Raw genomic sequence first — 24639 nt, 5'->3', positions numbered from 1 at the left:
TCTAATGTCATGTAGCATCAGTCCTTCAACTTTGTTCTTCTTTATCAGTATTATGTGGACTATTCTCAGTTGTTTGCCTTTCCATATAAACTTTAAAATAAGTTTGTTGATATCCATAAAATAACTTGCTGGGATTTTAACTGAGATTACGTTGAATCTATAGATCAAATTAGGAGGAACTGACATTTAAACAATATTGAATCTTTCTATCCATGAACATGGAATAGCTCTCAATTTATCTAGATTTCTCTGATCAGAGTCTTGTACTTATATATATAAATTTATATATATCAATATATTTAGATTTATACCTAAGTATTTCTTTTTGTGTGTGATAATATAAATGACATTATGTTTTTAATTTCATATTCCAATTGTTCATTGCTGGTATATAGGAAAGCAACTGACTTTTGTATATTAACCTTGTATCCTGGAACCGTGCTATAACTGCTAGTTAGTTCTAGGAGTTTTCTGCCAGTTCTCTGGGATTTTCTACATAGTCAATCATGCCATCTGTGAACAAAGACAGTTTTATTCCTTCCTTCCTAATATCTATGCCTTTTATTTCCTTTACTGTTCTTATTGAATTAGCTAGACCTTTCAGTATAATGCTGAATAGGAGTAGTAAAAAGGGACATTCTTGCCTTTTCCCAAACTTAGGGGAAAGCATCTAGTTTCTCATCATCAAGCATGATGTTAGGTGTAGATTTTTTGTAGATGTTCTTTATCTTATTGAGCAAGTTTCTTTCCATTCCTATTTTGCTGAGAGTTTTTCCTAAAATCACGATTGGATGTTGGATTGTATCAAGTGCTTTTCTGTATCTTATAGATATGATCATATGATTTTTCTTCTTTAGCCTGTTGATGTGATGCAATACAGTAATTGATTTTCTAATGTTGAACCAACCTTGCATATCTGGAATAAATCCCACTTCATTTAGGTGTATGGTTCTTTTTGTACATCATTGGATTCAATATGCTAATATTTTGTTGAGAATTTTTGCATTATGTTCATGAGAGATATTGGTCTGTAATTTTCTTATAATGTCTTTATCTGGTTTTGGTTTTAGGGTAATGCTGGCTTCACAGAACAAGTTAGAAAGTGTTCCCTCTGCTTCTATTTTCTGGAAGAGATTGTAGAGAATTGGTATCATCTTTTCCTTAAATGTCTGATAGAAGTCACCAGTGAAACCATCTGAGCCTGGTGTTTTCTGGAAGGTTACTAATTATTGATTCAATTTCCTTGGTAGATATAGGCCTCTTCAGATGATCCATTTCTTCTTGTATGAGTTTTGGTAGTTTGTGTGTTCCAAGGAATTGGTCTATTGCATCTAAGTTATCAAATTTGTGGGCACAGAGTTGCTCATAATATTCCTTTATTATGCTTTTAATATCCATGGGATCAGTAGTGATGATCCTTCTTTCATTTCTGATATTAGTAATCTATGTCTTCTCTCTTTTTTTCTTGGCTAGCCTGGCTAGAGGTTTACTGCTTTTATTAATATTGCCAAAGAATCAGCTTTTGGTTTTATTGATTTTCTCTACTGATTTCTGCTCTGTTTCTTTTTTTTAAATTAATTTATTTATGGCTGCATTGGGTCTTCATTGCTGAGGGTGGGGTTTCTCTAGTTGCAGCAAGCAGGGTCTACTCTTCGTTGCAGTATGCGGGTTTCTCATTGCAGTGGCATCTCTTGTTGCAGAGTACCGGCCCTAGAGTGCACAGGCTTCAGTAGTTGCAGCATGTGGGCTCAGTAGTTGTGGCTCATGGGCTTAGTTGCTCCGTGGCATGTGGGATCTTCCCGGACCAGGGCTTGAACCCGTGTCCCCTACATTGGCAGGCGGATTCTTAACCACTGCGCCACCAGGGAAGTCCCTCTGCTCTTTGTTTCTATGAAGGTCTCCTAAGTCTTATTTCCCTTTCCACTTCTGCTCCTCTCCAACCCATCTACCGTCCCACAGCCAAAATCATCTTCCTACAAGTCAAAACTAATGCTTTTCAACTGCTTAAAATACTTCAGTGGCACCTTTTGCCTTCAAGATGAAGCCCAAACTTCTTATTGTTATCTCTAAAGCCCTGCATGATTTGGTCTGCTCATTCCTCCAGACTTATCATGTCTCATCCTTAGACCTCTTGGAGCTTTGACAGCATAGAAAAGACAGATATTAAGTTTTTACACAAATATTTATTCCAAGTATAGATAATGAAGAACTATTTAAATAGGCCAATAGAATTTACAGGAAACTCTTCAATTGATTCAGATTTTAAAAGACCATGAAGAAAAAAACTAGAGAAAGGGCTGGTAACCAAAAATTAATATAAAATGGATTTTTGAAAATAGTATTTAGAGACCTAGAGATCATAATGAAAGTTTGCGTTTTTTGGGGGGTTTTTTTTGGTTTTTTTTTCTGGCTGCACCACGCGCCATGTAAAATCTTAGTTCCCCGATGAGGAATCGAACCCACGCCCCCTGCAGTGGAAGTGCGGACCACCGGGGAAGTCCCGAAAGTTTGTTTTTTTTTTTAATTACAGAAAAGAAGGCACATCCAGATATATTTTTTCATTTTAAAGGTATATAAGGACAATACAGAAAAGGTAAACTCAAAAGGAAAAAAGTACTCACAATCCGACTGTCCTAACATAACTACTACTACATTCTGCAGTAGTTATTATGCTATATTCAAATATGGTTATAGTGATAGGCTTGTAGGCTATACCCTGGTTCTCAACCCTGGCATGTTAGAATCACCTGGTGGAACTTTTAAACATTAAGGTAACTGAGCCTGATTCCTGAACAACTAAATCAGAATCTCTGGGTGGTGAAGTCCTGTGCTGAGAAACACTGTATATAGACATGTCCTATGTACAGGCAGGGGCCTCACCTCAAAGGTGAGTTCATTTTTTGTATCAATCACCTGGGAAAGTGAAGAGTTCCTCAGACAGGATATGGAATCTTTTAGAGCAGTATTAGACTCATATGGGGAGCTTTAAAAATCCCAAAGCCCAGGCTACACCTCAACCCAATGACTTCAGAATCTCTACGGGGTGGGAGGCAGGCGTCAGTAATTTCTTAAGCTCCCCAGGTGATTCCAGTATTCAGTCAAGGTTAAGAACCACTGTGCTGAGAGCTCCAGGTGAGCTACAAAGTAGGAATTTGGCTTTTGGCATATGGTAGGTGCTCAATAAACACTTTCCCCACAGGGAAAATTTCCCCATGCAGCCACAGGGAACTTGACAGGCTGTTCTGGAAATAGTAAGCTATGCCTCAGGGTGTATTTTAGACTGCCCCACGTTTATAGGTCTTTCACAATTGGCTTGGTTTTCACAAGCCTTTGGGGGTTTAAAGTTGTTAGTTTTGGCTCCTATATCCTTGTCTTCACAAGGAATTCCTTATGAAATGAGACTGAGCATTAACGCCTCCATGCTCTTGCCCACATGGCAACCATAAAACATCATACTGTGGCAGCAGACAGGAGCTTTCCCAGCACACGGAGCACCCACCCACACCCAGCTGAAACAGATGACACCACCATTTAATTAAATCAGCTTCCAGAAGGCTGACATCAGCTCAGGAAAAACACACCTGGACACCAGGGTCTGGCACCTTCAAGACTCCAGATGGTTCCTGTCTCTGCTGGACTAATGGGCACATTCCCCGGCTCTGGTGTCATGTTCCTCATAACCAAGACTGAGATTTCCTTAGGGTTCTGTCTGAGTGCTCTGCCTCCAGATACAGGCAGGGCTAACTCCCTCTCTTCCACTGAGTCTTTGCTCAAATCTACCTTTCATTGAGGCTTGCCCTGACCGTCCCATTTAAACTTGCAATCTCTTCTCCAGCATTCCCTTGTCCTGCTCTATTTTCTTTCATAGCACTCATCACCTTCCAAGACACTGAAAACGTTACTTGTTTTTCACACTTTTTGTTTACTGACCACCTTGTTGACTGGTTTATCCTCAGAGCATAGAACCTGACACATAGTAGTTGCTCAAGAAAGCTGTTGAATGAGTGAGGAAGCGCTTACCTCGATATCTGGGCAGCAGACTGTAGCCCTGAGCCTTTCCCTAGGACCCTACACTTTGAACAGTAGACTCCTTTTTGGGAAGCCAGAGCCTCTCCAGGGACCAGACTTGGACCCTCTGGAGGTATCATCCAACTGGGCTGCAGCTGACTGCACTGAGCAGCCTAGTGCCTACCCCCCCAGGGAACACAAGGTTAATTCTTGGACAACTTTGAGGCCAACAAAACCCAACACGCCAGCCTCACATCCTGATTACTCACTCCCTCAATGACATCCTCATTAGTTTTCTCATGCTCAAGTCACTGCTGTCTGCTTCTTCATGGTTCAATCTCCCACTTCTCTCCCACCTCACCATATTCTAACTTTCCACTGTCTTCTGAGAAGCCTCGACTTCTTCAGTGAATGTTCCTTCCATCTTCTAATTTCATAGAAACCTGGGTCTTCACTGAAAACACCATTTCCTCTACAGCCCTATGTGATGGAGGCTGCTCTTTCTTCTATACCCCATGCATCTGAAGGTCCCTCATATCCTCTTTGTACTCCATTTATGCTTCCGAGTCACCAGTATGTCACCTTCCTTAAAAAAAAAAAAAGAAAACCTGTTCATTGCTCACGTTATCCAGAAATACTACCTCCTACCCTCCCTTGCTGTTCTCATTTACTCTCTCCCCCTTCACTAAGACTTCAGCTCACAAGACATCCTTTCCAATCAAGCTTACAAGGCTGTTCATATGGCTTAAAATTTTCACGGTTTTATCCCAATTACAAAGCACAGAGTTGGTACTCACGAAATATTTGCTAAATGGATGAGTTGAAGAAATGAAATCTGGGGCATGAAGCAGGAGGCAAGCTGAGGTTCAGGTCTGATTTTGGGGCTATAGCCTTCCCAGTTTACCAGACATCAATAAGGGTAAATGGATAGGTTGAATCTCATACTTGGACAATTATTATGATCCCACTTTATAGTAAGAAACTGAGCAAAAACAGTTAAATAACTCACTCAAGATTATAGCTAGTAAGATGTGGAACTGGGCTTTAAAAATCAACGTCTGACTCCACAGCCCACATTTTTTTTTAAATTTATTAATTTATTACTTATTTTTGGCTGCATTGGGTCTTTGTTTCTTCGCCCCTTGGAGGGAGGGGGGCTGGGGGGACTACTTTACAATGTGGTTGTGTGGGTTTCTCATTGTGGTGGCTTCTCTTGCTGCGGAGCACGGGCTCTAGGCACGCAAGCTTCAGTAGTTGTGGCTCCCGGGCTCTAGAGCGCAGGGTCAGCAGTTGTGGTGCGCAGGCTTAGTTGCTCCGCCGCATGTGGGATTTTCCCTGACCAGGGCTTGAACCCGTGTCCCCTGCACTGGCAGGCGGATTCTTAACCACTGCACCACCAGGGAAGCCCCACATTTTTAAAAATAAATTTATTTATTTTATTTTTATTTTTGGCTGTGTTGGGTCTTTGTTGTTGTGCGCAAAAGCAACGCTTCTCTAGATGTGGTGAGTGGGGGCTACTCTTCATTGTGGTGCACGTTGCAGTGGCTTCTGTTGTTGCAGTGCACAGGCTCTAGGCACGTGGGCTTCACTAGTTGTGGCACGTGGGCTCAGGAGTTGTGGCTCACGGGCTCTAGAGCACAGACTCAGCAGTTGTGGCGCAGGGGCTTAGTTGCCCTGCGCCATGTGGGAATCTTCCAGGACCAGGGCTCGAACCCATGTCCCCTGCATTGGCAGGCAGATTCTTAACCACTGTGCACCAGGGAAGCCCAGCACAGCCCACATTTTTAACCTCCAAGAAATACTGCCCTCCTGAACAATAGAGTTTGCAGTTAAAAGACAAGGTTTTGTACAGCTCACTGCATATAAGTATTTTGAATAATCTTCACAGCACTGACAAGTGATTCTGTCGTGAAGACACAAGTAGCAGGGAATTCTCAAAGGAAACAGAAACCATTTATTCCACAAAGACATAATTAAAAGAATATAAGGAAGACCAATAAAATCCAAGACATCTATTTCCAGGTTTTTGGAGAATCATTGGATATAGAGATATTTTAAGTGTATTTCTATAAACAGTTGACCCTTGAACAACAACATGATTAGGGGCACTGACCCTGCATGCAGTCAAAAATCCGCATATAACTTATAGTCAGCCCTCCATATATGAAGTTCCTCCATAACCATGATTCTGATGCAGCCAATCACGGATCATGTAGTACTGTAGTGTGTACTGTTGAAAAAAATCCACATATAAGTGGATGCACTGCAGTTCAAACGTTCAAGGGTCAACTGTAATAGGTTCTTAAGAATAGAAAACACCTGGGGGGCTTCCCTGGTGGCACAGTGGTTGAGAATCTGCCTGCCAATGCAGGGGACACGGGTTCGAGCCCTGGTCTGGGAATATCCCACATGCCACGGAGCAGCTGGGCCCGTGAGCCACAATTACTGAGCCTGCGCATCTGGAGCCCGTGCTCCGCAACAAGAGAGGCCGCGATAGTGAGAGGCCCGCGCACCACGATGAAGAGTGGCCCCTGCTTGGCGCAACTAGAGAAAGCCCTCTCACAGAAACGAAGACCCAACACAGCCATAAATAAAATAAATAAAAAAAAAAAAAAAAAAAAAAAGATCCTGGTTAGTTTATTAAAAAAAAAAAAAGAAAAGAAAAGAAAACACTTGGGGCTTCCCTGGTGGCGCAGTGGTTGAGAATCTGCCTGCCAATGCAGGGGACACGGGTTCGAGCCCTGGTCCGGGAAGATTCCACATGCCGCGGAGCAACTAGGCCCGTGAGCCACAGCTACTGAGCCTGCGCGTCTGGAGCCTGTGCTCTGCAGTGGGAGAGGCCGCAATAGTGAAAGGCCCGCGCACCGCGATGAAGAGTGGCCCCCGCTTGCCGCAACTAGAGAAAGCCCTCGCACAGAAACGAAGACCCAACACAGCCAAAAATAAATAAATAAAAATAAAGGAATTCCTTTAAAAAAAAAAAAGAAGAAAAGAAAACACCTGGGGTGGGGAGGCCATTCCCATGCAGATATATCTGCTGCATTCTCAGTGAAGGGCCAGCTAAGTATGATTTGTGAGCCAAATCTGACCCACTATCTGTTTTGTGTATGGTCGGTGAGTTAAGAATGTCTTTTACATTTTAATGGTTGGTTTAAAAATTAGAAGAATAATATTTAATGATATAAAAATTATATGAAATTAAAATTTCAGTGTCCATAAACAAAGTTTTGTTGGAATATAGCTACAGCTATACTCATTTGTCTATGTGTTCTCTATGGCTGCTTTCATGTTACAGCAACAGAGATGAGTAGTTGTGACAGAGACAACAAAGCTCCCCAAACTCAGAAATATTGACCATTTGACTCTTTACAAAAAGAGCTGGCCAACCTTGTTATAGGCCATTTCTTCTGACTTGACTTCCAGTTCACTGATTCTGTCCTCAGTTGTATCTAATCTGTTGCTAAATCCTTCTACTGCATTTTTAATTTTGGTCACTGTATTTTCAATTCTATAAGTTTTGTTTTTCCAGTCTAATGTTTTGCTTTTTATAGTTCCCTATTACACGTGTATAGTTCAATATTATCTTTATTTCCTTAAATAGAATATATCTAATTGCTTTATTTTTTATTTTTTTTGAATATTTGAATTTTATTTTTTTATACAGCAGGTTCTTATTAAATATCCATTTTACACATATTAGTGTATATATGTCAATCCCAATCTCGCAATTCATCACACCACCATCACCCACCTACACCACTTTCCCCCCTTGGTGTCCATAGGTTTGTTCTCTACATCTGTGTCTCAATTTCTGCCCAGCAAACTGGTTCATCTGTACCATTTTTCTAGATTCCACATATATGCGTTAAAATAAGATATTTTTCTCTTTCTTACTTAATTCACTCTGTATGACAGTCTCTAGATCCATCCACGTCTCTACAAATGACCCAGTTTCGTTCCTTTTTATGGCTGAGTAATAATATTCCACTGTATGTATGTACCACATCTTCTTTATCCATTCATCTGTCGATGGGCATTTAGGTTGCTTCCATGACCTGGCTATTGTAAATACTGCTGCAATGAACATTGGGGTGCATGTGTCTTTTTTTTTTTTTTTTTTTTAATTTCTTTCATCAGTGTCTTATAGTTTTCTGCATACAGGTCTTTTGTCTCCCTAGGTAGGTTTATTCCTAGGTATTTTATTCTTTTTGTTGCAATGGTAAATGGGAGTGTTTCCGTAATTTCTCTTTCAGATTTTTCATCATTAGTGTATAGGAATGCAAGAGATTTCTGTGCATTAATTTTGTATCCTGCAACTTTACCATATTCATTAATTAGCTCTAGCAGTTTTCTGGTGGCAGTTTTAGGATTCTCTATGTATAATATCATGTCATCCGCAAACAGTGACAGTTTTACTTCTTCTTTTCCAATTTGTATTCCTTTTATTTCTTTTTCTTCTCTGATTGCCGTGGCTAGGACTTCCAGAACTATGTTGAATAATAGTGGTGAGAGTGGACATCCTTGTCTCATTCCTGATCTTAGAGGAAATGCTTTCAGTTTTTCACCATTGAGAATGATGTTTGCTGTGGGTTTGTCGTATATGGCCTTTATTATGTTGAGGTAGGTTCCCTCTATGCCCACTTTCTGGAGAGTTTTTATCATACATGGGTGTTGAATTTTGTCAAAAGCTTTTTCTGCATCTATTGAGATGATCATATGGTTTTTATTCTTCAATTTGTTAATATGGTGTATCACATTGATTTGCATATATTGAAGAATCCTTGCATCCCTGGGATAAATCCCACTTGATCGTGGTGTATGATCCTTTTAATGTGTTGTTGGATTCTGTTTGCTAGTATTTTGTTGAGGATTTTTGCATCTATATTCATCAGTGATATTGGTCTGTAATTTTCTTTCTTTGTAGTGTCTTTGTCTGGTTTTGGTATCAGGGTGATGGTGGCCTCATAGAATGAGTTTGGGAGTGTTCCTTCCTCTGCAATTTTCTGGAAGAGTTTGAGAAGGATAGGTGTTAGCTCTTCTCTAAATGTTTGATAGAATTCACCTGTGAAGCCATCTGGTCCTGGACTTTTGTTTGTTGGAAGATTTTTAATCACAGTTTCAATTTCATTGCTTGTGATTGGTCTGTTCATATTTTCTGTTTCTTCCTGGTTCAGTCTTGGAAGGTTATACCTTTCTAAGAATTTGTCCATTTCTTCCAGGTTGTCCATTTTATTGGCATACAGTTGCTTGTAGTAGTCTCTTAGGATGCTTTGTATTTCTGCAGTGTCTGTTGTAACTTCTCCTTTTTCATTTCTGCTTTTATTGATTTGAGTCCTCTCCCTCTTTTTCTTGATGAGTCTGGCTAATGGTTTATCAATTTTGTTTATCTTCTCAAAGAACCAGCTTTTAGCTTTATTGATCTTTGGTATTGTTTTCTTTGTTTCTATTTCATTTATTTCTGCTCTGATCTTTATGACTTCTTTCCTTCTGCTAACTTTGGGTTTTGTTCTTCTTTCTCTAGTTTCTTTAGGTGTAAGGTTAGATAGTTTACTTGAGATTTTTCTTGTTTCTTTAGGTAGGCTTGTATAGATATAAACTTCCCTCTTACAACTGCTTTTGCTGCATCCCATAGGTTTTGGGTCATTGTGTTTTCATTGTCATTTGTCTCTAGGTATTTTTTGATTACCTCTTTGATTTCTTCAGTGATCTCTTGGTTATTTAGTAACGTATTGTTTAGCCTCCATGTGTTTGTCTTTTTTACGTTTTTTCCCTGTAATTCATTTCTAATCTCATAGCATTGTGGTCAGAAAAGATGCTTGATATGATTTCAATTTTCTTAAATTTACTGAGGCTTGATTTGTGACCCAAGATGTGATCTATCCTGGAGAATATTCTGTGCGCACTTGAGAAGAACGAGTAATCTGCTGTTTTTGGATGGAATGTCCTATAAATATCAATTAAATCTATCTGGTCTATTGTGTCATTTAAAGCTTCTGTTTCCTTATTTATTTTCATTTTGGATGATCTGTCCATTGGTGTAAGTGAGGTGTTAAAGTCCCCCACTATTATTGTGTTACTGTCAATTTCCTCTTTTATGGCTGTTAGCAGTTGCCTTATGTATTGAGGTGCTCCTATGTTGGGTGCATATATATTTATAATTGTTATATCTTCTTCTTGGATTGATCCCTTGATCATTATGTACTGTCCTTCTTTGTCTCTTGTAACATTCTTTACTTTAAAGTCTATTTTATCTGATATGAGTATAGCTACTCCAGCTTTCTTTTGATTTCCATTTGCATGGAATATCTTTTTCCATCCCCTCACTTTCAGTCTGTATGTGTCCCTAGGTCTAAAGTGGGTCTCTTGTAGACAGCATATATATGGGTCTTGTTTTTGTATCCATTCAACAAGCCTGTGTCTTTTGGTTGCAGCATTTAATCCATTCACGTTTAAGGTAATTATCGATATGTATGTTCCTATGACCATTTTCTTAATTGTTTTGGGTTTCTTTTTGTAGGTCCTTTTCTTCTCTTGTGTTTCCCACTTAGAGAAGTTCCTTTAGCATTTGTTGTAGAGCTGGTTTGGTGGTGCTGAATTCTCTTAGCTTTTGCTTGTCTGTAAAGCTTTTGATTTCTCCATCAAATCTAAATGAGATCCTTGCCGGGCAGAGTAATCTTGGTTGTAGGTTCTTCCCTTTCATCACTTTAAGTATATCATGCCACTCCCTTCTGGCTTGTAGAGTTTCTGCTGAGAAATCAGCTGTTAACCTTATGGGAGCTCCCTTGCATGTTATTTGTCGTTTTTCCCTTGCTGCTTTCAATAATTTTTCTTTGTCTTTAATTTTTGCCAATTTGATTACTGTGCATCTCGGCATGTTTCTCCTTGGGTTTATCCTCTATGGGACTCTCTGCACTTCTTGGACTTGGGTGGCTATTTCCTTTCCCATGTTAGGGAAGTTTTCAACTATAATCCCTTCAAATATTTTCTCGGGTCCTTTCTCTCTCTCTTCTCCTTCTGGGACTCCTATAATGCGAATGTTGCTGCATTTAATGTTGTCCCAGAGGTCTCTTAGGCTGTTTTCACTTCTTTTCATTCTTTTTTCTTTATTCTGTTCCGCAGCAGTGAATTCCACCATTCTGTCTTCCAGGTCACTTCTCCGTTTTTCTGCCTCAGTTATTCTGCTATTGATTCCTTCTAGTGTAGTTTTCATTTCAGTTATTGTATTGGTCATCTCTGTTTGTTTGTTCTTTAATTCTTCTAGGTCTTTGTTAATCATTTCTTGCATCTTCTCAATCTTTGCCTCCATTCTTATTCCGAGGTCCTGGATCATCTTCACTATCATTATTCTGAATTCTTTTTCTGGAAGGTTGCCTATCTCCACTTCATTTAGTTGTTTTTCTGGGGTTTTTTCTTGTTCCTTCATCTGATATATAGCCCTCTGCCTTTTCATCTTGTCTATCTTTCTGTAACTGTGGGTTTTGGTCCACAGGCTGCAGGATTGTAGTTTTTGCTTCTGCTGTCTGTCCTCTGGTGGTTGAGGCTATCTAAGAGGCTTGATGGGAGGCTCTGGTGGTGGGTAGAGCTGACTGTTGCTGTGGCGGACCGCATGTGTCTTTTTGATTTATGGTTCTCTCTGGGTATATGCCCAGTAGTGGGATTGCTGGGTCATATGGTAATTCTATTTTTAGGTTTTAAGGAACCTCCATACTGTTCGCCATAGTGGCTGTATCAATTTACATTCCCACCAACAGTGCAAGAGGGTTCCCTTTTCTCCACACCCTCTCTAGCATTTGTTGTTTGTAGATTTTCTGATGATGCCCATTTAACTGGTGTGAGGTGGTGCCTCACTGTAGTTTTGATTTGCATCTCTCTAAAAATTATTGATGTTGAGCAGTTTTTCATGTGCTTCTTGGCCATCTTTATGTCTTCTTTGGAGAAATGTCTATTTAGGTCTTCTGCCCATTTTTGGATTGGGTTGTTTGACTTTTTAATATTGAGCTGCGTGAGCTGTTTATATATTTTGGAGATTAATTCTTTGTCCGTTGATTCATTTGAAAATATCTTCTCTCATTATAAGGGCTGTCTTTTCATCTTGTTTGTAGTTTCCTTTGCTTTGCAAAAGCTTTTAAGCTTCATTAGGTCCCATTTGTTTATTTTTGTTTTTATTGCCATTACTCTAGGAGGTGGATCAAAAAAGATCTTGTTGTGATTTATGTCAAACAGTGCTCTTCCTATGTTTTCCTCTAAGAGTTTTATAGTGTCCGGTCTTACATTTAGGTCTCTAATCCATTTTGAGTTTATTTTTGTGTATGGTGTTAGGGAGTGTTCTAATTTCATTCTTTTACATGTAGCTGTCCAGTTTTCCCAGCACCACTTATTGAAGAGACTGTCTTTTCTCCATTGTATATCTTTGCCTCCTTTGTCATAGATTAGTTGACCATACATGCATGGGTTTATCTCTGGGCTTTCTATCCTGTTCCATTGAGCTATATTTCTGTTTTTGTGCCAGTACCATATTGCCTTGATGACTGTAGCTTTGTAGTATAGTCTGAAGTCAGGGAGTCTGATTCCTCCAGCTCCGTTTTTTTCCCTCAGGACTGCTTTGGCTATTCGGGGTCTTTTGTGTCTCCATACAAATTTTAAGACTTTTTGTTCTAGTTCTGTAAAAAATGCCATTGGTAATTTGATAGGGATTGCATTGAATCTGTAGATTGCTTTGGGTAGTAGAGTCATTTTCACAATATTGATTCTTCCAATCCAAGAACATGGTATATCTCTCCATCTGTTGGTATCATCTTTAATTTCTTTCATCAGTGTCTTACAGGTTTCTGAATACAGCTCTTTTGTTTCCCTAGGTAGGTTTATTCCTAGGTATTTTATTCTTTTTGTTGCAGTGGTAAATGGGAGTGTTTCCTTAATTTCTCTTTCAGATTTTTCATCATTAGCACACAGGAATGCAAGAGATTTCTGTGCATTAATTTTGTATCTGGCAACTTTACCAAATTCATTGATTAGCTCTAGTAGTTTTCTGGTGGCACCTTTAGGATTCTCTATGTATAATATCATGTCACCTGCAAACAGTGACAGTTTTACTTCTTCTTTTCCAATTTGGATTCCTTTTATTTCTTTTTCTTCTCTGATTGCTGTGGCTAGGACTTCCAAAACTATGTTGAATAACAGCAGCAAGAGTGGACATCCTTGTCTTGTTCCTGATCTTAGAGGAAATGCTTTCAGTTTTTCACCACTGAGAATGATGTTTGCTGTGGGTTTGTCTGTCGTATATGGCCTTTATTATGTTGAGGTAGGTTCCCTCTATGCCCACTTTCTGGAGAGTTTTTATCATAAATGGGTGTTGAATTTTGTCAAAAGCTTTTCCTGCATCTATTGAGATGATCATATGGTTTTTATTCTTCAGTTTGTTAATATGGTGTATCACATTGATTGATTTGCATATATTGAAGAATCCTTGCATCCCTGGGATGAATCCCACTTGATCGTGGTGTATGATCCTTTTAATGTGTTGTTGGATTCTGTTTGCTAGTATTTTGTTGAGGATTTTTGCATCTATATTCATCAGTGATATTGGTCTGTAATTTTCTTTTTTTGTAGTATCTTTCTCTGGTTTTGGTATCAGGGTGAGGGTGGCCTTGTAGAATGAGTTTGGGAGTGTTCCTTCCTCTGCAATTTTTTTGGATGAGTTTGAGAAGGATGGGTGTTAGCTCTTCTCTAAATGTTTGATAGAATTCACCTGTGAAGCCATCTGGTCCTGGACTTTTCTTTGTTGGAAGATTTTTTTTTTCTTTTTAAATCTTGAGTGTTACATCTTTTTTTTTTTTTTTAAACTTTGGGTTTATTTATTTATTTATTTATTTATTTATTTATTTATTTATGGATGTGTTGGGTCTTCGTTTCTGTGCAAGGGCTTTCTCTAGTTGCGGTAAGTGGGGGCCACTCTTCATCGCGGTGCGCGGGCCTCTCATTATCACGGCCTCTCTTGTTGCAGAGCACAGGCTCTAGACGCACAGGCTCAGTAATTGTGGCTCACAGGCCTAGTTGTTCTGTGGCATTTGGGATCTTCCCAGACCAAGGCTCAAACCCGTTTCCTCTGCAATGGCAGGCATATTCTCAACCACTGTGCCACCAGGGAAGCCCCTGTTGGAAGATTTTTAATCACAGTTTCAATTTCATTACTTGTGATTGGTCTGTTCATATTTTCTGTTTCTCCTGGTTCAGTCTTGGAAGGTTATGCCTTTCTAAGAATTTGTCCATTTCTTCCAGGTTGTCCGTTTTATTGGCATAAAGTTGCTTGTAGTAGTCTCTTAGGATGCTTTGTATTTCTGTGGTGTCCGTTGTAACGTCTTCCTTTTCATTTCGAATTTTTTTGATTTGAGTACTCTCCCTCTTTTTCTTGATGAGTCTGGCTAATGGTTTATCAATTTTGTTTATCATCTCAAAGAACCAGCTTTTAGTTTTATTGATCTTTGCTATTGTTTTCTTTGTTTCTATTTCATTTATTTCTGCTCTGATCTTTATGATTTCTTTCCTTCTACTAACTTTGGGTTCTGTTGGTTCTTCTTTCTCTAGCTGTTTTAGGTGTAAGGTTAGATTGTTTGAGATTTTTCTTGTTTCTTGAGGTAGGAATGTACTGTTATAAACTTCCCTCTTAGAACTGCTTTAGCTGCATCCCATACGTTTTGGATTGTCATGTTTTCATCGTCATTTGTCTCTAGGTATTTTTTGATTTTCTCTTTGATTTCTTCAGTGATCTCTTGGGTATTTAGTAACGTACTGTTTAGCCTCCAAGTGTTTGTGTTTTCTACGTTTTTTCCTCGTAATTGATTTCTAATCTCATAGCGTTGTGGTCAGAAAAGATGCTTGATATGATTTCAATTTTCTTAAGTTTATTGAGGCTTGATTTGTGACCCAAGATGTGATCTATCCTGGAGAATGTTCCATGCACACTTCAGAAGAAAGTGTAATCTGCTGTTTTTGGATGGAATGTCCTATAAATGTCAATTAAATCTATCTGGTCTATTGTGCCATTTAAAGCTTGTGTTTCCTTATTAATTTTCTGTTTGGATGATCTGTCCATTGGTGTAAGTGAGGTGTTAAAGTCCCCCACTATTATTGTGTTACTGTCAATTTCCTCTCTTATAGCTGTTAGCAGTAGCCTTATGTATTGACGTGCTCCTATGTTGGGTGCGTATTTAATTGTTATATCTTCTTCTTGGATTGATCCCTTGATCATTATGTAGTGTCCTTCCTTGTCTCTTGTAACATTCTTTATTTGAAAGTCTATTTTATCTGATATGAGTATGGCTACTCCACCTTTCTTTCGATTTCCATTTGAATGGAATATCTTTTTCCATCCCCTCACTTTCAGTCTGTATGTGTCCCTAGGTCTAAAGTGGGTCTCTTGTAGACAGCATATCAATAGGTCTTGTTTTTGTATCCATTCAACAAGCCTGTGTCTTTTGGTTGGAGCATTTAATCCTTTCATGTTTAAGGTAATTATAGATATGTATGTTCCTATGACCATTTTCTTAATTGTTTTGGGTTTCTTTTTGTAGGTCCTTTTCTTCTCTTGTGTTTCCCACTTAGAGAAGTTCCTTTAGCATTTGTTGTAGACCTGGTTTGGTGGTGCTGAATTCTCTTAGCTTTTGCTTGTCTGTAAAGCTTTTGATTTCTCCATCGAATCTGAATGAGATCCTTGCCAGGTAGAGTAATCTTGGTTGTAGGTTCTTCCCTTTCATCACTTTAAATATGTCATGCCACTCCCTTCTGGCTTGTAGAGTTTCTGCTGAGAAATCAGCTGTTAACCTTATGGGAGTTCCCTTGCATGTTATTTGTCGTTTTTCCCTTGCTGCTTTCAATAATTTTTCTTTGTCTTTAATTTTTGCCAATTTGATTACTGTGCATCTCGGCATGTTTCTCCTTGGGTTTATCCTCTATGGGACTCTCTGCACTTCTTGGATTTGGGTGGCTATTTCCTTTCCCATGTTAGGGAAGTTTTCAACTATAATCCCTTCAAATATTTTCTCGGGTCCTTTCTCTCTCTCTTCTCCTTCTGGGACTCCTATAATGCGAACGTTGCTGCATTTAATGTTGTCCCAGAGGTCTCTTAGGCTGTTTTCACTTCTTTTCATTCTTTTTTCTTTATTCTGTTCCGCAGCAGTGAATTCCACCATTCTGTCTTCCAGGTCACTTATCTGTTCTTCTGCCTCAGTTATTCCGCTATTGATTCCTTCTAGTGTAGTTTTCATTTCAGTTATTGTATTGCTCATCTCTCTTTGTTTGTTGTTTAATTCTTCTACATCTTTGTTAAACATTTCTTGCATCTTCTCAATCTTTGCCTCCATTCTTTTTCTGAGGTCCTGGATGTTCTTCACTATCATTATTCTGAATTCTTTTTCTGGAAGGTTGCCTATCTCCACTTCATTCAGTTGTTTTTCTGGGGTTTTATCTTGTTTCCTTGTCTGGTACATAGTCCTCTGCCTTTTCATCTTGTCTATCTTTCTGTGACTGTGGTTTTTGTTCCACAGCTGCAGGATTGTAGTTCTTCTTGTTTCTGCTGTCTGCCCTCTGGTGGATGAGCCTATCTAAGAGGCTTGTGCAAGTTTCCTGATGTGGGGTACTGGTCATGGGTAGAGCTGGCTGTTGCTCTGCTGGGCTGAGCTCAGTAAAACTTTCATCTGCTTGTCTGCTGATGGGCGGAGCTGGGTTCCCTCCCTGTTGGTTGTTTGGCCTGAGGCGACCCAACACTGGAGTCTACCCAGGCTCTTTGGTGGGGTTAATGGCGGACTCTGGGAGGGCTCACGCCAAAGAGTACTTCTGTGAGCTTCTGCTGCCAATGTCCTTGTCCCCATGGTGAGCCAAGCCAGCCCCCACCTCTGCAGCAGACCCTTCAACACCAGCAGGTAGGTCTGGTTCAGTCTCCTATGGGGTCACCGCTCCTTCCCCTGGGTCCTGATGTGCACACTACTTTGTGTGTGCCCTCCAAGAGTGGAGTCTCCATTTCCCCCAGTGCTGTCCAAGTCCTGCAATCAAATCTCGCTAGCCTTCAAAGTCTGATTCTCTAGGAATTCCTCCTCCCGTTGCCGGACCCCACGTTCGGATGCCTGATGTGGGGCTCAGAACCTTCACTCCAGTGGGTGGACTTCTGTGGTATAAGTGTTCTCCAGTTTGTGAGTCACCCACCCAGCAGTTATGGGATTTGACTTTATTGTGATTGTGCCCCTCCTACCGTCTCATTGTGGCTTCTCCTTTGTCTTTGGATGTGGGCAATCTTTTATGGTGAGTTCCAGTATCTCCCTGTCGATGATTGTTCAGCAGTTAGTTGTGATTCTGGTGCTCTTGCAAGAGGGAGTGAGAGCACGTCCTTCTACTCTGCCATCTTGAACCAATCTATCTAATTGCTTTATAAACTGTGTCTGGTAATTCCAATTTCAGAAGTCTTTGTGGGTCCCCCTCTGTTGTCTGTTGTTCTTCATGGTTCTCTCTAATGGAGTCTTGTTTCCTTATGTGCTTAGTAATTTTTTCTGTGAGCTATTCATTTCCTTGAAAAGTTATCTGTGAGGAATTCATGTCTTCCTCCAGAGAGGGACTGCAATTGCTTCTGCCAGGAGCATGGAGGCACTGCCAGTCTGGAAGACCTTAGACGGAGTTCATAGCTTGAAGTCCGTGGATCACCTGAGTGATGAGAGCCCTGGCTGTGAGTATCAAGCGTTTCTTTTTTATTGACTTATTGCCCTGATCTGCTCAGAGCTCTGGTAATCTTTCCTGCAGTCCTGATTTAGAGGTACAGGTGTAGTTCTAGTTTATCCTTAAGTTGAGTCCTTTGGGGTTCCAGTTCAATGCAGAAAGGATCAAAAATGGAAAATGTGGAAGTTAGTAGACCTGGAGGCTAGAATGAGAAGGTCTTACACTTTTTTTTTTGGTCTTACACTTAATCAGAGTTTCAGAGGAGGAGTAGAGACAGAATGGGGCAGAGGCAAAATTTAAAGAGATAATGGCTAAAAATTTTCCAGAACATATGAATTCATGTACTATAGAAGCTAAATGAATCCAATCAAGATAAACAAAAAGAAATTCCTACATTTGTATATTTACTCATAGAATGCTTTCTTTTATTCTTCATAAAAACCTTAGGAAATTGGTATTATTATCTATGTTTTTCATAAAGGAAAATTGTGATTCGGAGAGCCAAAATGAATTATCTAAGGTCATATAATTCTAAGCAGAAGGGGCAGAATTCAAATCCAGTTCTGATCCAAGTTCAGGTCCTTTCCTATACATTGGAAATAGAACACAACACAGCAGAGAAAGACTTCATAAGGGGAGATCTGAATATTGCTAAGGAATTACCTCCAAAAACCAGGATCTTTAACTTGGAAACTTCTCCCTGGAAGCAGGTAAAAACCTTTCCTATGTATCTGTGCTTTGCTCTGAAGATAGCATTGGATTAGAAAAGTTCTTGCAGTAAGAGGCAGGAAAGTTCTAGCTTATACCTTAAATTGTGAGTTAAATATAACGAGGCCAAGCCAGTTCCCCAGCCTAAAGACCAAGTTGACTCAAATGTTTTACGGAACTGGTCTGGTACACAGAAGAAAGCTATACAACAGCTTACTATGTACCACCCAGCTGTCAGGTCAGTGGGGCAGGAGTGTCCTCTTAATTCCCCTCCTTACACTGCTGAAGACAGTTTAAATAGTATAGTTAACGTGTCCTGGATAACATGTCTTTTGTTCATCAATGTGATTCAGCTGGTAAATTACTACATCTCTTCCGTTCTGGAGGCATTTCACTTGCTTATAGCTTATGCTTGATTTGTTTTTTGCCCAGAGCACTAAATCAAGAATTTTCTAAGGAAGAAGCCTGTGGATTTCCAGCATAATCAAGCCCCATTCCCTAGATGTTAACATGTGACTGACATCTCTATACTAGCTTGGTATATAGAAGAGACTGTTCTTCCCTCCATGGCTGCCTCCATGATGTATAAAAGCTGGGAGAATTACAACACCTGAACTCATAGTATGAGGCACCAGAGCCAAGAAGCCAGTTGCCAGGAAACGGGGCTAGATGCCAGACAATTCAGTGGGAAAGCCAAATAACCCTGGGTTTGATGCCTTGTATGTAGGTGTAGCCATCACTATCAGAAGCAGCTGTGGTCAAGGCCTCATGCAAGAGAGGAAAGAAAGAGACACAATTCTGATCTTTCACGTCTGTCTGGTACAGGACAGGGGCAGAGGTGTACAAAGACGACTAACCACAGAAAGGAGCCACAGGCAGTTCTGCAACCATTTCCTGCACATCCACCACGTGAGGGGTCCTGTGCAGGGCAGGAACGCAGAGTGGATAGAGCCCAATCTCCAGGCAGCCCAGTCTAATGAGGGAAGCACACAGGCATCCACCTGTCATCCGTGCAGCCAAGCAGCCATGTGTTCAGTGTTTACTGAGCACCTAACAAACATACGGCAGCGCTGCCTAGGTGCTAGGGAGACCAAGAGGGCCAGGACAGGGGAGGATTCTGAAAGAATTAGATACCTATTTGAAAGCCCCTGTAAATTCACCATTTCAATTCATTCCTTACAATGACCCTGTGAGGTAGGTATATTGATGTCCTCATGTTATAGGTGAAACTGAGGTTCAGAGTGGTTAAGTGGTCTGCCCCAAATCACAAAGAAAGTAAATGGCAATCCGGGATTTGAACCAAGCACGGCCTGGTTCCGAGCCTGTGCTCTTAATAAATTAATAACTATTACACAGTTAATTATACAGTAATGAGATAATGGGTGTCAGAGGTAGAAAATTCACAGGAAGCAGAGGAAGAGATAATTAATTCTGTATAGGAAGGAGGTGGACTTTAAGTTTTCCTAGTGGACAAGCAAGGAAAGGGGATTTCAGACACAGATAAAAAACATATGGAAGAGTAGAGGGAAAGGGAGGATCGACCTGTGGGAGAGAGACAGGAGTTAAAGCATGGAGGAAGCCTGAGCACAGAACGTTTTGCATGCCTGGCTGCAGAACATCTTTGAAAGGCTTTGCAATGCCTCCTGCTGTGACTTGATCATCCTCCACTCTGCAGCAGAAGCCTTTCCTCCTCGTCCTTCAAACTCCTGGCGGGAGCTCCTTCTGTAACGAGCTTCCTGTGCCAGCCAAATCTAAGGCCTTATGTTTGCACCCACAATCTCATCCTCTCCAGGCCCCTGCAGACTGTAATGTGCTCTAAGCTTCAGCTGACAGACTGAGGACAGAGGCCCCAGGGAACCGCCAACAACCACAGGTCTGATGAGAGCTGGCCCTTCGAGGTTGGCCCCCAGCTCTCAGACCTCTCTACAACAGAGTCAAGGAATTGTCTCATTCTACTCACAGTTTAGAGTCCAACTTCAGGAGGAAGCCCAACCGATCATATTCTGAAAAAGAAAAGCAAAGCAGAAAATGTCACTGATGTCAAGCCACTGTTGACACTAGCAGATTACACTCCCCAACCCAGACCCAGACCACAAGGGTGGGCAACTGCTTCCAGATCCAAACACATAAGCCGCAAGTAAATTTAAGTCACCAAACTCTTGCTGAACACCTGTCTTGTGAAGGACCAGGTTCAATGCCAGGTATTTCCCAGGCCTTATAGGCCAACCACTCCTATGCTGACATATAACTGTCCTCCTGTTCAAATGTGGTACTTGAAACTGAAATTTAGTAAGCCACAAAATGGGACCCTTGGAGAAGTAAGAGGGTCAGAAGCAACCTCTGCTTCCTCTAAGCTATAAACTCTAAGATTTATGCTGAATCAGTCATGTTAACTATGGGGTAAAAATATGGTAGCCAAGGGGTGCTCAAATCCATGGCAATGATCCTCTTCATGACAGTCACAAAGAAGTGAAAGACCTGATTTCATAAAGGACAGGAAATTTAAAATGAAATCTAAAAACAAATTGGTAATATGTTTGCAACAAATGATTAATCATTGATATTGTACTTAATTTCTCTATATCCTGCCTCATTCTAAAACAAAGTTGAAGCAATTTTACAAAATTGTCTGAAGTATAAGATTTTTAAAAAGAAGAAATCTTTTTAAAAATCTTGTAGGCAAAGTGGAAATCAGCATAGGAAAAATAATAAAAAGCAGCCAGGATAAGAATACCAAAAGTGGTTGTCCTAAGGTTTTATGTGCTTGCTGGAAGAGGATTATAGATATATCCCCAAGATTTCTCACAGCTAAAACTAAACGCAAAGCACTGTTTTAATGGTTTACAGTGTCCATAAAGTAAACCAGGAGAATCCCAGCTCTTCCTTTTTTTTTTGATTTGCAATTTTATTTTACTTTTTTATACAGCAGGTTCTTACTAGTTATCTATTTTATACATATTAGTGTATACATGTCAATCCCAATCTCCCAATTCATCCCACCCCCCCCCCCCAACCCCCAGCTCTTCCTGATAACTAAGAGTTTAGGGAAGCTTCCTCTGTGTCCTCAAAAATATCTGTATAAAGAAATGTTAGGAAGTGTCATAAGATTGTTTCATATAGCTTTATTCAATGATTGCAAAGAATGTGTGTGTGTGTGTGTGTGTGTGTAAAGTAGCTACGTCAAAATAAGGTGGTCTAGGAATGTAGTTCTCAGTTGGCCTCGCTTAATCTGAGGGTAAAACAGAATACCAAGACCAAACAACTGTTTGGAAAAAGCCATGCAGCACAGCTTTCAAAGAACTCAGTCTTTAATAAACAATGAATGGCAAAAAGAGGGAGATTACACACACTGACAAGAACCTCGCAGGAGCCACTCTGCAAGGCCAATTAAGGCCAGACTGTGCACTTTCATAAGCAGCAGAGCTGCAGGGAGAGAATAATTCCTCTTCTTAAAACTGAAGATATAACAACTCCAACACACAACTCAACAGAAGGCTTGCCTCCTAAGAGTATATACTTGGGCAAGTGAAAGCCTTTCCTCAAAATAATTCTGGTTTTGCTCTAATTCAGATAAATGGATAAGAGACTTTGCTTAACAGGAACTTATAAAAATCAATAAGGTTTCAATTTAAAAAATAAACTGAAAACAAAATTTGCCAGAAGAGTTAGTTTCAAAGTTGAATACTCTTTCAACAATCCTATTTTATCATTCCATGAAAAAGAAAACCTCATTAACTTGCCAACACCTGTTGCTTTTTCTCCAAGTGGCCATAACCTTGGGGAAACTATCCTGTTACTCCTTCTCAGATCTGAGCTAAGACCCCCTTGGACATACAATGAATCCACATTTTGGCTGATTCCCTCCAGAGAGGCCAGAGAATGTTTTCCCCCTGCTGCAAACTGAAACATCAGGGGCCAAGTAAGAACATAACATAAGCCAGGGAAGTGGGAGAATGTAATGCCCTCCGGCAGCAAATCACACAACTTATTTTAGTTGCACTAAAAACAAATCCTGTTGAAATGTCTTTTTCTCACCACATATTTTTGTATAGTAACCATGATTATATTTATGGGTTACTTTCCAATGGCACCTTAAGTTGTCTTTTACACACACACATACACACACACACTAACTGCACATTAAACACATAAGAATACTTTGTATCTCTAAATAAATTATGTCTCTCCCTTCCATGGCTCTTTTGGACTATCTTGTTTTTTCTCTTTTGTTAAGAAACACGAGTACCAGAAATATTTCACTTTAGTCCTTAATTTAAGAAAAGGTAACTGCATGAGCCCAATGATGATAAATGGCAACTGACATTGGCTTCAGGTCACAGAGCCCAGAGGGAATGGAGTCCCTCCTGTCAAAGGGGGCAGCCCCCACCACCTCCAGCTAACTATGCCAGGCAGCAGTGCAGGCCCAGCGTTGCCACATCTTCTGTTTCTTTAAAGCCAGGAATCTGGATCTTAAAATCCAGAGGTTAAAATTTCTCAATCTGTAAATACTGGCAATAGATTCAAGAAAAAATTAAAGATTATGAGGATCAACCAAAGTATGTCCATGGACAGGATTCAGGCAGCAGGCTAACAGTTTGTAAACTCTGTCCTACACTGGCAGAGGGCTGGAGGCGTTTTTCTTTTGTGGCTGCATACTTGATAAATATTTGTTAACTGTTTTTATCAGGATTATTTGGTTACAGTGGTCATAAATCCAACAGGATGCTAAGATGCTAAGATAGTTTCAGCCAAGCCTCTAGGATGATAAGTTTCGGACACTCAAGTGAGGTGCTAGACTAGGATGCAGATTTTCCAAGGAAATATCTGAAAACTTGTTACATCATTCTAAAAGCTCTCCCAACATCAAATATAAAAGTAACTGGTTGTGAGACATTAAGGGAGAGAGGACTTGAAGAATTTCTTTGGAGACAGCAGTGTTATGATCTCCACCTTCCTGCAGGGGCAAAATGGGTAGTACTTGGCTCTTACTCAAGCGTGGTGAGAAAAGCTTAACATATGACTCTTAAAGAAAGGGGAATACAGTGGACTGCCAGGTGTCTAAATTCTACCTGAGAAACATAAAGGACACAAGATGCACTGGCTGCAAAGGATAGAGCTGCATGGGAACTGGTCTGCACTCCCAGAATTTGTCGCAGAAAATGATGCATGAGTAAGCTAGTTTGGGTTGTTTTAGGTCCTTTCCTAAAGATGTGTCCAGCAGGCTGAAGGGTCCTCAGCAGATAGAAGCAAGAGCAGACACCGGGAGTCCCAGGAGCTACAGAAGGAGTGAGTGACAAGGCTTTGGTGAGTACATTGCCCACATCAGGAGACCTACAGAGGAGAGGTCCCCAGATGAAGGGGTCTCCAAAATGTCTACAAGAGAACCCCACAAGGGTCAGCTTTACACACTTGCCAGTTCAGGGAGTGCTGACACTATCTTGTGTCTTCTCTGCTCATTCTCTCTCCCTTCCCCACCAACTCCAGAGAGGTCCAAAACCGCAGCCAGCAACTGGGGGACGAGTGGAAGGAGGAGGACAAGCAGGGCACATCCCCTCCCTGGGTCAGCACCGCTGGTTCTAAGCCCTGTGCAGGGAGGGGAAGTCACTACAGCTCTGAACGAACTGAAAGCTATGACTATTGCCGTAAGGCAGGACACTAATTTTGGAACTGGTGATTCAATGTCACCATGGGATTTCTATTACCTCAGAGGTACCAAAAAGTTCTCTGGACCTCCCACACTGAAAATATCTTATGGGGACAGAGAGACACCAATGAAAGTGGCTGTGATTATCCCCTGATGTTTCCTGCATGTTCAACATACTGGTTGCACTAACTTAGGCAAATACGGTGATTCAGCGGTTCACATAACCAAAGCATGGGAAGGGTGCAGAGGGCTTCAGAGATGACTGAAAGTGACTGGAATGCCAGCAGGCCTCCCTCAGTTAGCTTTACTCTCCCCAACTAGCTTTCTTCCCAAGTCAGGACACATGGCCAGTAGCAATTTGCAGGCCATATCTTCAGTTCTGCCACTGAAAAGGGCATGAGACCCGGCATCTCTGTTCCTAATGGCAAAACTCCCAGGGAAGGGCTACAAGTGGTCTAGCTTGCTTCAGCTCCTCATCCACTGTCTGAATCACAGTGATCAAGAAGATGGGGTTTGTAAAAAGTTATGATTCTGACATGACACACCTGGTTAGAAGGCATTTACCAGAAGGAGGAATG

At 40.6% G+C, this 24639-nt stretch overlaps 1 protein-coding gene across 6 annotated transcripts in view; it reads right to left on the bottom strand.

Annotated features, from left to right (window-relative positions):
• Positions 1 to 24639, bottom strand: part of ST3GAL3 (ST3 beta-galactoside alpha-2,3-sialyltransferase 3) — a 232414-nt gene that overhangs the window by 89899 nt on the left and 117876 nt on the right. For all 6 annotated transcript variants that reach the window (XM_059920827.1, XM_059920847.1, XM_059920838.1 and 3 more), the window contains one exon: positions 20378 to 20420. In XM_059920827.1, the coding sequence (XP_059776810.1) occupies positions 20378 to 20420 (43 nt within the window). The remainder of the gene's footprint in view (positions 1 to 20377; positions 20421 to 24639) is intronic.

Source organism: Balaenoptera ricei, chromosome 1, assembly GCF_028023285.1.
Source record: "Balaenoptera ricei isolate mBalRic1 chromosome 1, mBalRic1.hap2, whole genome shotgun sequence".
Lineage (NCBI taxonomy): Eukaryota > Metazoa > Chordata > Mammalia > Artiodactyla > Balaenopteridae > Balaenoptera > Balaenoptera ricei.
The sequence above is the reverse complement of the archived record's forward strand: the minus strand, read 5'-3'. Positions and strand labels throughout refer to the sequence as shown.